Consider the following 15,843-nt stretch of genomic DNA (forward strand, 5'->3'; position numbering starts at 1 on the left):
TTCATACAGTGATAACATTTCAATTAAGGCCAAAACATTATTTCATCTATATTCAATTTCTTTTTAGGCATAAAGTATGATGAGTATGATGTCTATATTCTGCACATTATGTTATATACAATATTTTGCAAATCATGATCTGTTGCATTCATACATAACTCTGTAGAGTCTTAGGGATTTGTCTAGAATGATTTGGAGGGAAGGTTGAGCATTATATGTTTTTAAACGAAGCACATCTTGGCTTGGGACAGGAAACGTCCCATCTATATTCAGTGTTTGAGACTATATCTATCAGAGTCCATGATACACAGAATATTGCTAATCCTCACAGGATTTATAGATATCCTCTCCTGTCTCCAGTGCGAGGCCTCAGTGAACCAGCTGCTAGTCTATTAGACTTTGCAGATAGCATATATAATTCATTTGGCTGTCAGTTAACCTTCTGCTACAAATTTGAACGCTCCCTTATCAGTCAGCTACTTTATCCTCCATCCCCTCCGTCTCTAAAAGCTCCCTCTGTCTCTTTCTCTTATCCACTCCCGTTCTCTCTCTTCTCCTTAGAAAAATGGTTTATCTCTTTCCTGTTGAATTTCTTTTTATTCTCATTTTAAAATTCTCTCTCCCAGCTTTCTCTCTCTAGCTACCCAGCCATGGGTTTTTACCCAGCTCAATGTAGGACTATCATTAAAAGACATACTAGATCTAGGTCAGACTAACTAAGTGTTCAGTACATCCGAGCAGTGTGTTTGGTTACTACATGCTACATTGGTTTTGAGGTCAGACTCACTTTCACCATATTGCACCTACACTGCAGAAATAAAGAAAACTATATTAATACATGAAGCTGTACATGGTAGAGCATTTATAAAGCGCTTTTGAAGTACATCAACCACTCAATGTTTTACAATGCATGTCTCACACACCTACTGACACATAGTGTTGACGCAGCATTGGGTTTAGGGGTTCAGTGTCTTGCCCAAGACAAGCTCTGGAGCTGGGATTGAATTTTGAACCTTATGATTATTGGCGGACCACTCTACTTCCTGTGCCAAGCTTCAATACTTTACCAGTAAAATAATATTTTTTTTTTCTTAAAGCTGATTAATATTTTGTATTAACAAATCAATATTTTCAATAGGCTTTCACTTCACAACTGAAAAAAAAATCCATTGTTGCTTTTTAGTTGTGATCTGGTTAATATTCAGAATGACTCATACAACATGACAGGTGACTCATTCTCTACTTTAGTGATGTCATCCCACACCAGCAGCCCTACATGGGTCCACTTTACTTAACATGATGTCTTTTCCATGATCAAAAAGACTTAAAGAGGAAATATGTGATTATCAACACTAAGAGTCCAGAATACAACTGAACCTCATATAATGAAGATGGTGTACCAATGGTATGGTAATATTAGAGAGGACAGCTACTATGTAGTTAAGCTCTACAGACTTTTTAGTAAGGCTCTCCTAAAATTCACAACACATTGCTGTTTTTACCTAAACGCTTTCTGTTTTATCAAGACAAATTTCCACACTAAGGACAGACAAATATTACCATGGTTACCAAATGATATTGACATAGGTTACCCACAGAAGAGGTCTTAGTCTCTTCTAGCTCATTGTTGGGATTATATGCCCCATAAACTTTTATCCCATCAGCCCCATTTTGAGCAGCAGCAAGCAGCTGTTTTCAGCAATAAAGCTCATAAAAACCTACTGCACTCAACCTGCCCAGCCGCAGACAGCAAACAGGGAAAAACTAGAGATAGCTGCTAAACATAGTTGAGAATTTAGCAGTTAAAGACAGATATGTTCATAAGGAGATGGTGGAGACCAAACCTGAGATAAAAGGATAGTGAATATTACACTTTCATCATGTGGGCTGTTGGGCACCAACATGTGTCCAAATGAAAGTTTATGTTGGTCTTACTTGCACTATTGTAATACAGTAATACAAATATAAGAACAACTATTATTATTAATAATATTATTATTAATATTATTATTATTATATAAACACTTCTCATAATGACATAAAAGATGCACTGTTATGTCATTGAAGAGGAAAGAAAACTATTTACATATATATATGTAAATAGTTTTCTTCGCATTAGATTATTTCCAGTGTTTTTGTTTTGTTTGTTCTACATTCTGTTAAACCCTCCTCTCCTTACAAGAGCAATAAATAATAAATACATTTTCTTTATATATAATTGTGAATCTACCTCCTTAGATTTATTGGATTTTTTAATGTTGGATATATTCAATATAGATAAAATAATTACAATGATTATATTACTATTATTATTTAAAATAATTGTACTTTTATGGAAATTACCATTTACATTATCACAGCTCAGACCAGTATGGAGTTCCAAGTATTTAACCTCTTGCGGGGTCATAAACACCCTGAGGTCTTCACATGTGAGTTGTTAAGGTCATGAGTCATTGTGTGAATGAGTGTTTAACTGTCTGAGATGACGTACATTGCAGTTTGGCATTGATAGCTTATTTCTCTCCCTCTTCTTTCAAAAAGTCACATGTCAATCTACTCAGGCCCAAATTCTACAAACTAGTGTCGCTTGTCCACTAATGTGGACTGCTGAGTACTGACCAAGGACTGTATTTACGGAAGGACAATGCATCCCCACTTCCTTATACTCTTATGCAAGTTATGTTATATGGAGCCAGAGTCTGCTCGGTAGTGTGGATCTGCATTATCGATGTCCCAACCAATCGTGAGTCAGTCTGAGCGGTCAGTCTTGAGGTTTCACCCTGTTTTCAAAGCATCAAATAAGTAGTTAAACCAAACATGAACACTTAAGATGAGATCTACGTAAAGTGAGAGAAACCATCTTGAGGGGGAAAAAAATTATTTGTTTTTTAAACAAACACGCTTTTGTTTGGTCCATGTCTCAATCACTACAATTGAAGGGGCGGGGTTTATTAGCTTTAATGCAGCCAGCTGCATTCGTTACCACCAGATTGAATCTAATAAGGAGTACATAGCCTTACAAATGGAAATACTAAAGTAAAGCAAGTAAATCAGATTTGTATCTGAGAAAATCAGTTATAATTCTGTTAGGTAGGGTAAATGTTACAGCAGCTGGGCCATGATGCTCCTCTATGTGTTATCTTGTCTCTGTCAGAGGGACCAACACATGAGACGGATGGTATCTCAGGTAAGTGCTGACACCATCATTCTGCTCTCATCATCAATCCTATGGGCAGTGAGGCTAAACCAGGGCAGCATGATTATAAATCTATAGGCAGGGATGATGCAGCTGTTACTATTATTATACCAGAGGCTCTCCAGTGCCTCAGCTGAGCTTGATGTCTGAGGGTAGATGGGCTAAAAATAGCTGCATTCCCCCCCATCCTCACCCTACACACAAAACCCCAAACCCTACCCTCTATCAGGATAGCAGTAAAGGCATCAGGCACTGATGGACTGAGGACAGATCCAACTTAACCTTTGAAAATCAGCACAAACACCACTATCAGGGAATTTGCGCATTGAATTAAATTAAACGCTTTTTAAGAACTAAACAAAGAAAATTTTATATCAATTCCAGAACAAACCAATATGGGACAAAAACGGGATCAAGCTGTCTCTGTTGTCGTCTCCTGCCACACATTAGGTCTTTTCCTACTATCGACAATTTCAAATCAAATTTGAAAACCTAAAACACTTTGGCTCAACTCCTGTTGTTTTTAATGTGCAATATAAACAAATTTGACTTGACTTTTAATATTGAGTCAAAATCCCAAATAGTCAAAACATTTCCAGTAAGGTTGGGCACCATCCAATTTTGTAATTCTGTTATTAAGCCTTTTCCAAATGTTCCCACTAGCTGATTTAAAATCATACCCTAGGGCTTCGAAGAGGCCACCAAGCACTGCTGTACCACTTCCTACACACTTTGGCTGACTAAAATAACGTGACTACCTCTAATGGCAAACACTTCTCTGTGGCCGCAGCGACTGGTGATAGGTCTCTCAAACACACACTGATTCACATTCACATGGGTGCAGTCACACTGTTGGTACATTGTCACTGAAAAGTAACCAGCCTCAACTGACTCATATAAGTATCAATGTTTGTTGACCTCCAGAGACAGGGAGGGAACATGGATTAGGGACAGATGACAGCTCAGGGACGGACAGATGAGGAGGGAAGGACAGGAGAGGATATTGACCAAGTATTCCAAGATTCCAGCCTTGGTTGAACACCCTAATCCCAAGCCGTTTTGAATCTGATAAGGAGCATTGGTGTTCTGTAAACTCCTGAGACCGAAGGTCCGACTTTTCCACTGTGTTGACCTAATGCCAAGAATTGTGCATCTCTTTCTATCTCTTGAAACTTTTGCCCTGTTATGTAGCCAAGATGGCCAATGTTGATATTAAATGTTGATCACTTAAATTTGTGGCTTCAGGGGCAGTGTATTCTGTGGGAGAGAAGGACTCCCTTTGACATGAATGAAAAAGCTGTGACACTTTAGGAGAATTGAAAAACCTGAAGAGCATATTATGGGCACTTCATGTTATTAGCCTCTCTGATAATTACCTAAATCCTACGTCATAACATTCTGTGTAATATTCCCGTTCCCATAAATGTAAATCGTCTGTATTTATCTAGCGCTTTTCTAGTCTTAATGACCCCTTTAAGTTCTTTACAGTTTTGCCACATGTGTCATACATGTAGATATGTATATGCACCTCATTAGTTTTTGATCAGGAGGTGAAGTCTGACAGTGCCACATGTTGTGAGGTTATAAATCATTGACATGACCTCACCCTGCAAGCTCACAATAACATCAGTCAGGCCTGTCAGGTTACCTGCAGCTTGTGGATATATAGAAGAAAATAAAAAGAGCCAATTAGACAGAACATCCTGGGCTTATAAACTGAACACTGCATGGGCCTCTTCAAAGCTGAGGCTAATGAATACAGACTGAGGTTACACAACTGTTGTTGGTGCACAGCTACAACAACAACCTGTTTGACAGAGGAGGCTCATACAGAAAACGGGCTGCCGCTTCCCAACAGCAGCAGCAGCAGCATCATCTTCATCATCATCGTGCTGGGTGTTGAGCTCACTGCAGTGTTATTCTAATGTGTGATGGAGGAAACATTTGCAGTCAGAGGCAGGTGCTGGTAGAAGGAGCTCAGACAGTGAGCAATGCAGCAGCTGAACCCACGCCCGTCTGCTCCACGGACACGCACACAGCCGCACACACTTGTTCTGCTCCTCTTTCAAAACAATGTCACGCACTGAGAGGTGAACGTCTTACCGGCCCCCTCCTCTTCAGGGAGATGTTCTTCCACAGCAGGAGATGGAGCTGGTGCAGGAATCCCATCTCGCCTCCAGCTTCTGCTCCACCGTGTCCTGAATTCACCAAGAGAGCATGACGGCAGTGGCCTGCGACTGGAATCCGATCACCGGGGGATTTCTATCCCCATCCCCGGTGCGTCCGCGCACCTCTCCCGGTGCTGAAATGTGTTGCCCCTCGCAGAGAATAAATGATATGGAGCTCGTCTACACAGCGAGCGACAGTGTCGGTGTTCGGTCTGTCATCCTCCGTGTGTCGGTGAGCTGCTCTGTGCGTGCGTTCGGCTTTTTACCGAAGTGATGTGAGTTGGAGCAGGACACCAGCCGAATATAAGCTGACCACAGTGATGATGACAACCAACACTTCCGACTCTGCCTTTCAAAGCAAAAGCCCTCCCAATTTAGTAAGCTCTTTTTGACATTTTTGAATTGACCTCCAAAATGTGCGTATTTTATTTATCTTTTCAATCTTACAATAGAAATCAAAAGCCTCCTCACAAAGCCCTTAATGAGGTGACACCATCATAGGACCACATCATCCCACTGGAGCATGTGCTCCCAGAATTCAGGCTTACTTGTTGTCCCTAAAGCAGAGTAGGAGCCAGAGCCTTCAGCTGTCAGGCTCCTCTCCTGTGGAATCATCTCTAATGTTGTTGAGGCTCAGTTACACATGACATATTGCACTTCTGTCCATCCTGGGAGAGGGATTACTCAAATGTGACTCTGTCTCAGTTTTTTTGGTAGTTTTCCCTGACTCTTGTTGAGGATTAGGGAAAGGATGTCGAACCTTTTTAAGCCCTATGAAGCCAATTGTGATGATTAATTGATTAATTGAATCCAGATTTATTTTATTTCCTTATGATAGTCTTAAAGGTAGGGTTGGTAATGGACACTCTTTTTAACTCATTTGTTACAGTCTTCTTCACGTTTACCGATGGTCATCAATAAATCAAGTTGTGTCCATGCAAGTGCAAGTTTCTAAGTCTGACCACATGTGTCTACTGCAAATAGTCTTCAGCCATTAAGACATACATTGCTGAAGCTGAGACGAAAGCCAGAAATTTGCAAGCGAGTCACAGAAAATGTGTCTGCCATTAAGCAAGTGACAAGGATATGGAAACAACCAAACCCACCAAAATGTACCTAATGGCTATCAACAATAGAACAAATTTTTGACATGGAAAAATTAACTTTTGCAATAAGAGACCTCATAACAAAATGGAATAAAATTTACCCTAAACATAGACTCAGTAAAAGAGCAATGTACTCTAATTTAGTCTAGAACATGCATAAACAGGTAAACAGCCCCCTGATCTTTAAAAAAAAAAAAATGGATGGCTGGTTAATTTAGTTTTTGAGCTTCCTTTTGTTTTCTGGGTCAACCAATTAATGTTCCTGCAAATTTTCCGTTATCATTCAACTTAAAATGTATAAAAAGGTTTTTAAAAATGTGCAATGGTGTAGGAATAAAATAAGATCACCATTGCAATAAAGTAATTAAAAACAAATTAAAGAAGAAAATAAAATTAAGGTTCCAGTGGTTGTAGGCAATATATGTTCATATGGGTGTAGCTTTGGTGAGTGGGCCAATAGGAGGGGGTGGGGCTGATTAGGTGCATATTTTTCAAAGGTTTTGGGCACCTGATCAAAACTTGGGTGGCTTCCATCTGAAGTTTTGTCCAATGCATGTCACAGTAGTAGGAGGCCCTATACCCAGAACGCGATAGAACTTTTGCGAGGGAGTCATTTTTCTCAAGCCTCCACCTTGCCACACTCTGAGCTACTCACTTGTCTTCAGTGGTTCGGAGTAATCAGCATCCTACTGGTAGCCTCAGTAGGCAGCCTGTCATAGGTGTGAAGACAGCAAGAGGTAATGGGGACCAATGGTGGTTCCTAAAGATGTAAGCATTGATATCTATGTTGCTATGGCATCAGTTACATTTGAAGTTGAGAATATTTCCTCATTCACAGAAGAACAAAGATTGGCAATGAATGCTTATCTCCTAACTAAATCACTTTCTAAGAACAAATAACTGTCTGTGGTTTAATTCTTCAACCTGCAATAGTGTGTTATAATCTCACATTTGGACATGGGGACGTCCTCTTGGTTAATTTTGTCCTTGTCCGGACAGGAACGTTTCTCGGTCCAGATGTTGGACTTATTTAGACAGATTTCAGGAGCTTTAGTGCAAATTTGAAAAGCAGGGAGATTGACAAGCCTCCAGGATGGCAAGGTCACACAACCGTTTCCAAGTTGGGATTATTTACAGCGCATTGGCAAATGAACGCAGAGGGCTGGATGAAACAAGTTTGCTTCTGTCAGGGTCTCATGCCGGTTGGGCGAAAGCTTGTTATTGCTGCTGTTGCATTAGGGAAAAAAATATGTATTTCATTTCTTCAGAATTTTCACCATTTAAACTCAGAGAAAAAAGTTCTTGAATTTACTGGAACTTGTTACAGTTAAATAAACAACATTATATATTATTTAGTCAGTGTCATTTATCTGGTGAGTTTACTTGTATAAGATAAGATAAATTAAGACAAGATAATAAACAGGGGTGATGACACAAGTATAATAATACTGTAAGTATACATACCGTATATGTATAAGTGATGGATAATTAAGATTATATACATGATAACATAAACGGTAATGTTACATAAATATATATTCATCTGTAATATGCACACATTATACAATACTAATAACACAGTACAATGAAACCTATGTAAAGAAGATAAAGAGAGTATACCACATACCAATTCAAAGGCACACTGTTAATGCTATATATGTAAATTAAATATTTAGTTGCAGGGTGAGTGGGGGGCAAATTTCTGTTTTAATCTTTGTAAATTTATCAGCTGCTGTTTTAACTATATTTCATTTGTGATATTGGTTGTGCTGCTTCTGTTTGGATTATAATAATTCATGGATCCTGATGAAACCAGGCATTTAGGGGACTTGTTTCTGTCTCTCTACCCCAGTGGTTCTCAAACTTTTTCTGTCATGCCCCACTTTGGAGCTAGAATATTTTTCATGCCCCACCCGCTCCCCTGCCCCAACAAAATGATGACAAAATGGGCCAAGTTTAACATGTCTATTTACGTAACATACACATGAACATTAAATTCACATTACTTACAGGAATTTCTGATGTATAAAAAACCTTTATCAAACAACGTTTTGTGACATTTGTCACTTTTTTCAAAAAATAGTGCAATAACTTTGCTTAAATTCAACTTAATTGAAGTACTTTTGGTGACATTTATCACTACATTCCTCCATCAGTCTGTACTTTTTCAAAAATAGGGAAAAAATTAATTCAATTATAATCACTTGATGATAAAGCTCAACCAAAAAGAACACATGCATGTGACCGGGGTGTAATGTTTCTAAGTGTCTTCTTAATTTGTTGGGTCTCATAGTGTTTTCAGACCTAAAAGACACACTGGTCTCTCCTCATGTCCTCCTTCATTCACTGTGAACCCAAGAGCAAGACAGGCTTCATCGTACTTTTTTTTCAACTTGGTTTTTGAACACTGTCTTGTTTGTCCCTGACCGGCTGCTTCACGTGAACGAGCTCTGATCTCACTGTGCGTCTCTCTGAGCGAGTGAGTGGGGGCGGGGCGGAGCCCCGGGGCCTGTGTGTGTGTGCTGTCTGGGAGCGCGCGCGCACGCCCGCTCCTGGTCTTTCATGCTGGCCTGATACGATGATGATTTAACAAATTAACGTGACGTTCCCTCACGTTCAACATATGAAAACTGATTCGTAAAGTTCCCCGTTCGCGAAAAATATGCGCGACATGCCCAACACTGTACAGGGAGCCACTGCAGAGGGGCTGAAGAGCCGCGGGTGGCAGACCCCTGGGTCCGGCGAAAGAACGATTTGTTTTACTGTTCCGCCGTTACAGAGATGCGGACGTCCAAACATTAGTTCGGCTTTAACATTAGTTCCGCCTCACATTTCCCCCTCCCGGTCGCGCGCCCCACCGGTGGTTTGAGAATCACTGCTCTACCCCCACATTTCTTTATCTATTTTAATACATGTCACTACCTTTGTGATTCAGATAACAACTATTATATTTTATTTTTATTATTATTATTATTATTATTATTATTATTATTATTATTGTTTATTATTATTATTATTATTATTATTATTATTGTTATTGTTATTATTATTATTATTATTATTATTATTATTATTATTATTATTATTATATGAATTGTTGCAGCTATCTAACATCTTTACATCCAAAATTATCATTCCTATTGTTTTTACTATACCAACTAGTCTGAGCTATAACCTGATAGTACAATACTGTTCCTGGTCTCTCTCTCCTCTCTCTCTTGTAGATCCATATACAAATCTAGAATGTAGTGAATTTAAATGTGGTTTCATAAAGCAACTGTTGGGCCTTGGCAGAGGTAAATGCTGTCTGAGTGCCTTTCTAGTTTAAGAAATGTTCCTTTTTTAAACACCTCGATGAGTTGATTATTTAGAATTTTCTAATAATAGCATTTGAGGTATTCAGAAAACACGTCTGTGTCTGGTCTGCAACAAGTCTGTGTGCCTTCTCATTTGAAACTCAAACAGTATACAATGTTTTTCATATGATTTCCAATAGGGTGTAATTCCCCAGGTGGTATTGTCAGTCCCTCTTCATTTAACCGTTCTCACCCCCACTCACCACAGCCACCTGTAGAATAATAATAAATCCTGTCTGATCTCCCCCATTTTCCAAATGCAAGCCTGGCCACCAACAGTTACCCCCCAAACCAGGTGGGAAGCCCTTGACAACTCACAAGTTCATTTTGAAACTGTGTTTTTCTCTTTGGTCGAGACAGCACATGACTTACATGAGAGGGTTTGACAACTGGTGTCTATTAGAACGATGGGATTTTTAAGACAATAGTACTTTGCCTGAACAGATACAATATTATGAAAGTGAGTCAAGATGCCTATTTGCTCTTTGCATAGATGAGGTTTGAGGAAGAAGTCACCTGTCTCAGATTGCTGCCAACTGCAGGGCACAAAGAGTTTATTTACAAAACTTTATTTAACATGAACACCAAGCTTCTACAGGGAGGTTCATGCAATCTTTTGCAAATATTACCAAGTGCACGAAACAAATTGATATTATATATAAATATACATAACTGAATTTATTAATGCTAATGCAAAGAAGCAGAAGTGTATGTGTGTGGGGAAAGCACAGGTTTAGCAAGAGCTCCGAGTGTGAAAGAGTTTATGTGACGGTTATTATGTGGTTGGTGCCTACAGGAGCTGTGTAACCATGTGCCCTCATTCGCAGAGCTGCAAGAACAGGAAGAGGAAGACCAGCTTGTGGTTTACGAATCTAAATTCGCAGTGCTTTTTGACTGCCAGCCACTGCTGTCTGTTATAATCATGCTAACAGAACAGGAGTGTGACGAAAGAGGATCTTTACGATGGCAATTCATAGTTCAGTATACAAACATGTTCACTTAAAATTACTTTTTTGTGCCAATAGTTTTATTCTGCTGACCACCAATCTGAGTTGTGACTCACACACAGGGAAGCTACATGTAAGCGTGAAACAAGAGATGAGTCAAACATTTGAGAAGGGCTGGATTTCCCTGATATATTTTTAACTGTATTTAGTTAAACAAAGTTCTACAGGAAGCAGGCGGCTTGATGAGACCCTCCGCACCCAGGTAAGAGCCAGCATCTCTGGCAACCGTAGATCTATTCTGTTTCTGTTGAGCTGTTATCAAGGTTTTCACTACAGATTCATTGTGTACAGAATGCTGCAGTTGATGTAAAATGTGTAAAAATCATGTCTTAGTGGAATTTAGATTTTTCATCCAGAATTTATCCTTTCATTTAATCTTAAAATGTTCTGCTTTTAAAATGATTTTGAGTTCATGCTGTACTCAGGTTTCAGGCAGCTCCATCTTTACAAATATCCATCACTATCATTTCTAGATGCTTCATCATCAGTCCAGACAAAAATTACACATAAACATGTGCTTTGCTGCTTTGACCAGTCATCTGTTCATTATATGAGTGTTTTTGATTTCATTGAATTGTTCCATTTTGACTATTTGTATTTTTTGAGTGTAGTGTGAACAGAAAGCAAGACGCTGAAAACGCTGACAGCAGTGCAGCTGTTTTACCAGTTGCCACTAAGTGACCATCATTTCTCATAATTATATCAACGTAACCATATTAGAAAAAAATCACAATGATTACAAAGTATTTTATTTGTGCTTGTTATGCATCTCTAATGCAGAGAAACAAATAATAATTTTAGGTTTTGATAAAATGAAATATCTTCTGCAGTAGATACATTTGTCGTTGAGGTCTTGCCCTCTGGAGTTCCTGAGGAGAACACGTGAAAACATATAATCTCTACCCTGCATTCCTTTTTAGGTGTTCCATATCAGTGATCTGTGCCATTTTGAACTGGAACTCCCTGCATCGCCATGACGCAAACTAAATTCAGAGTTTTCCTCATCCTCATCATCCCCATCAGCTTCCTCTCAGCCATGTTCTTCTACAGTGTGCTGGAAAATGAGCTTCATCAGCAGAAATATCATCCAAATGTTTCTCAAAGAATTTCTCAAAGAAACATCAGCATCCTGCTGTGGACCTGGCCATTTGGCCGCTCCTACAGTCTTGCTGGAGACAAATGCCTTGCGATGTACAACATCAGCCGCTGTTTCCTCACTGATAACACCGCTGCCTTCTCAACTGCTGACGTGGTCGTGTTCCACCACCAGGAAATCAGCAGAGGTGTGTCGTCATTGCCCTTGCACCTTCATCGCCCGGCCTCCCAGCACTGGGTGTGGATGTCCATGGAGCCTCCTGTCAACAATGTAAACCTAGCACAGTTCAATGGTATCTTCAACTGGACGATGAGCTACAGACGTGATGCAGACATATCCATCCCTTACGGACAGACCATTCAAGGAGGTGATGAGCGAAGCTTCCAGGGAGCTCCGAATCGCTCCTGCCTTGTTAGCTGGGTCGTCAGCAGATACAAGGCTCACCAGGCTCGGTCTGGAGTTTACAAAAGTCTAAAGAAGTACATCCCCATAGAGGTGAATGGCAGATTGACCAATAAGCTGCTGTCAGACAATAACCTGCTGCCCACCATTGCAAAGTGTCTATTTTACCTGTCTTTTGAGAACTCTGAGGTGAAGGACTACATAAGTGAGAAGCTCTGGAGGAATGCATTTCAAGCAGGGGCCATACCGGTGGTTCTCGGCCCCAGCCGGGCCACCTACGAGGCCCTGGCTCCCCCTCAGTCCTTTATCCATGTGGCTGATTACAAGAGCACAGCAGATCTGGCTGCGTACCTGAAGCATGTGGCTCATGACAGGCAGATATATGAGTCGTACTTCCAGTGGCACCACACTCACAGAATAAAAACTTACACTGACTGGAGAGAAAGGCTGTGTCAAATCTGTGTCAAGTACCCCAGTTTGCCAGCCAACAGGGTCTACCAGGACCTGGAGAGCTGGGTTAACAGCTGAGAGATTATCTCTGCATGCTGTCAGGTCACTGGGCTGTTTTGCTGATACTGCTTGGTTACCAAATGCTTGCATGTGTATGGTGAAATACCATACAATGAGAGTATTTAGGATGTGTCTGTTGGGACCTAGTATTTGTGAACTATAGTTCGGCCTACATGTTTAGCCAAAGCCTGTAACCACATGTTTCTTTGTTCTGGAGACAAAGGAGAGCCTCCAGAACTCAGTCTCCCAGGGTGCTTCAACTTCACACCTAGGTGTTAAAACTGCCCCTGGACACAACTTTCAACCGCCATTGGTCACTCTGGGCCCCATGACCCATGAGGTCACCAGGCCAATATAAGCCCAGTTCCCTCTCTCTTCCCTCTCTTTTGACTCAACTTTTCCACTCAACCCTCCTGGAGGAGAGGTGTAGCTCTCCGGCTCACCCAGCCAGGGAAACGTCCTCCCTACCCAAACTCTACCAACCTTCAAGCAGGCCTGCCTGGAGCAGACTGCTGAAACCTTCCAAAAGTCAGCGACGCAAGAGCCTGCCTCAGAACTTCAGCACAAGAGCTGCATCGCAGAGCAGAACCACAACAACAGGAGCCACAAACCATCAAGACCCCTTCACTGGACTTCAAACAGCACATCAAAAAGGGTCTTTTCCCCTTTTCATTGATGGGTAACACAACTGGGCTTAATAGTTAAACTTAGCTAAGCAAATGATTGTTTATTCTATTGTGTGTGATGTTTATAAGTTTGATTTGTGTTGTTGTGATATTTGGTAATACGTTATTTGAAAGTTAAAGGGGACATAGCATGCAAATTCCACTTTGTTACTGCTTCTACACGTTAATGTGGGTATCTGGCATGTCTACCAACCCCAAAACTCTGAGAAAAAAACGCTCGCATGTTTTGTTATGGTTCCTCTAAGTCAGAAACGTCATGCTTGAGTGACTCGATTGAGCTTCCTGGGCTTTGTGTCGTAACAAGGCACTGGAAGTCTCCCTACATGGCCTTGCCCCCCCCACACACGTTACGCCGGGTTTACACCGGAGGCAGCGAGGCTGCGAGGCTGCGAGGCAGCGCAGCGCCGTTCCCAAGCACGCAGCCGCCTGGCTGTTGACACGGGACGAGCATTTCTCCGCGCTGGTCAGCCCGCGATTCACTCACATGTGGCATTTGTCTGGATCGTTGGGACTGGGAGGCTGCAGCAGCTGCTCGGGAGCGACCGCTCGCTCTCCCATGCGTGAGCTGGAATTTGTGTCAGCGCCACACAGCCAGCAGTGTAGAAGACTTCCGCAGTGTTCAGCACTACTGTACGCCGGGTTACAGTAGTTACGCCGGGTTAACACCGGACGCGGAAGCGCCGCTGCGAGGCAGCGCAGCGCCGTTCTCAAGCGCGCAGCCGCCTGGCTGTTCACACGGGACGTGCATTTCTCCGCGCTGGTCAGCCCCATAGACTGTATATATAAGGTCAGCCCGCGATTCTGCTTTCTCCGCTTGTTGTTGTACCCGTTGAATGTCGGGGTTCGGGGGTAAATGATGGTCTTCATAGCCACCCCCCCCCCCACACTTAAAATCATGGGGGGAGAGGGGGGAGGGGGGAGCTGGCTCATTAGCATTTAAAGGAACAGGCACTCAAAACAGGTCACTCTGTGGAGGGCTGTTTTATACAGGGTAAAAAGGGTGCTGTTTTATATGATCCTTGTGGTATTTTGACCAAAGTATGTTACAGACATTTCATTAAGACCCCAAGGAACCATATCAACTTGTGGTAAAATGGGCATGCTATGTCCCCTTTAATGTTAGTTATGTTATGCTGTTCACAGTCTTTCTTTGCATGCAACTAATTACTTTCTCTAACATGTCACCTTACACACCCATCACCTCAAACTTAAGACATACATGTGACCTCAACCACATGGTGTAAACTTTCCATGTGATCTTTTGTTCTCATATTGGCCAACTGCTATTTGGAAACTTACACACACACGCACGCACGCACGCACGCACGCACGCACGCACGCACGCACGCACGCACGCGCGCGCACACACACACACACACACACACACACACACACACACACACACACAGTTTGTACTTCTATCTAAGTGAGGACACTCATAGACATAATACATTCCCTAGTCCCTTACCCTAACCCTAACCAAAGGATATGGTATGGGTATTTTTTATAAATGTATTTCTTCAACATTGAACACACACACACACACACCCATACTCACATACACATCTGCACATCTGTATATAGTCAGTACACCTTTAGTTAGTTGTTAGTGTTTATACTTTTATTACTTTCATAATAAAAGAATTTGTTCTTTAACAAATATTGTCTTCATTAATGTTGCAAAAGTGTGAATTTTGCCAACCTCTACACGGTCAAGAACTCTGTATCCTTCAACTTTGCTAACTTGAATATATTAAAATTTTGGTTATAGTTATTAATTTAATTATTAATCAGAGTTCCAAATTTGTAATTAGTACTTTCATGAGACTTAATCGATAAATTGGCTATCTTTTCCCTTCCTTTGAAGGGTGGTGCCCCGAGGTAACTTTAATCAAATAAAGTTATTATTAAATATTAATATTGTAATACTAATATTCAATTTTGTCGGATTTTTTCCCAAAGACACACCATTTAATGGTGTCACGCTTAAGGTATAACATTCACAACACGTCTCAATAAGGAATGCATCATTGGTCAAAAGTGAGGAAGTGCACACAAGTTAAACAAATCGCACAAGAAAGCAGAAGTGTTAACATGTGTTTCACAATAAGGGTGTTTCATATGCATAGGAGGCGAATTTCACTTCTACTGTAAACAGAGCAGTTACCATTCAAATGAAATGTCTGCTCATCAACAAATGACAGGAAAGACCTTTAGTTTTTTTTATTTGTGTTTTTCTGCACAGGATATCAATGTGCTTTGCTAAGTGCTTTTAATGTCATCTCCTATTTAATGGTTTGATTGTTAATAATAAAA

General features: G+C 40.9%; 2 protein-coding genes across 4 annotated transcripts in view; one reads left to right on the forward strand and one right to left on the reverse strand.

Moving 5' to 3' along the window:
• Window positions 1-5,683, reverse strand: part of abca2 (ATP-binding cassette, sub-family A (ABC1), member 2) — a 72,051-nt gene extending 66,368 nt beyond the window's left edge. For all 3 annotated transcript variants that reach the window (XM_047341276.1, XM_047341277.1, XM_047341275.1), the window contains exon 1: window positions 5,300-5,683. In XM_047341276.1, the coding sequence (XP_047197232.1) occupies window positions 5,300-5,365 (66 nt within the window). In that variant the 5' untranslated portion in view covers window positions 5,366-5,683. The remainder of the gene's footprint in view (window positions 1-5,299) is intronic.
• A 4,941-nt stretch (window positions 5,684-10,624) lies between these two features.
• LOC118114582 (fucosyltransferase 7) lies at window positions 10,625-13,686 on the forward strand. Its single transcript, XM_035165095.1, has 2 exons — window positions 10,625-11,035; window positions 11,754-13,686. Exon 2 carries the CDS (start codon window positions 11,807-11,809, stop codon window positions 12,857-12,859), a length of 1,053 nt encoding a protein of 350 aa, XP_035020986.1. The 5' UTR covers window positions 10,625-11,035; window positions 11,754-11,806; the 3' UTR covers window positions 12,860-13,686.
• The last annotated feature ends 2,157 nt before the right edge of the window (window positions 13,687-15,843 follow it).

This window comes from Hippoglossus stenolepis, chromosome 9, assembly GCF_022539355.2.
Source record: "Hippoglossus stenolepis isolate QCI-W04-F060 chromosome 9, HSTE1.2, whole genome shotgun sequence".
Classification (NCBI taxonomy): domain Eukaryota; kingdom Metazoa; phylum Chordata; class Actinopteri; order Pleuronectiformes; family Pleuronectidae; genus Hippoglossus; species Hippoglossus stenolepis.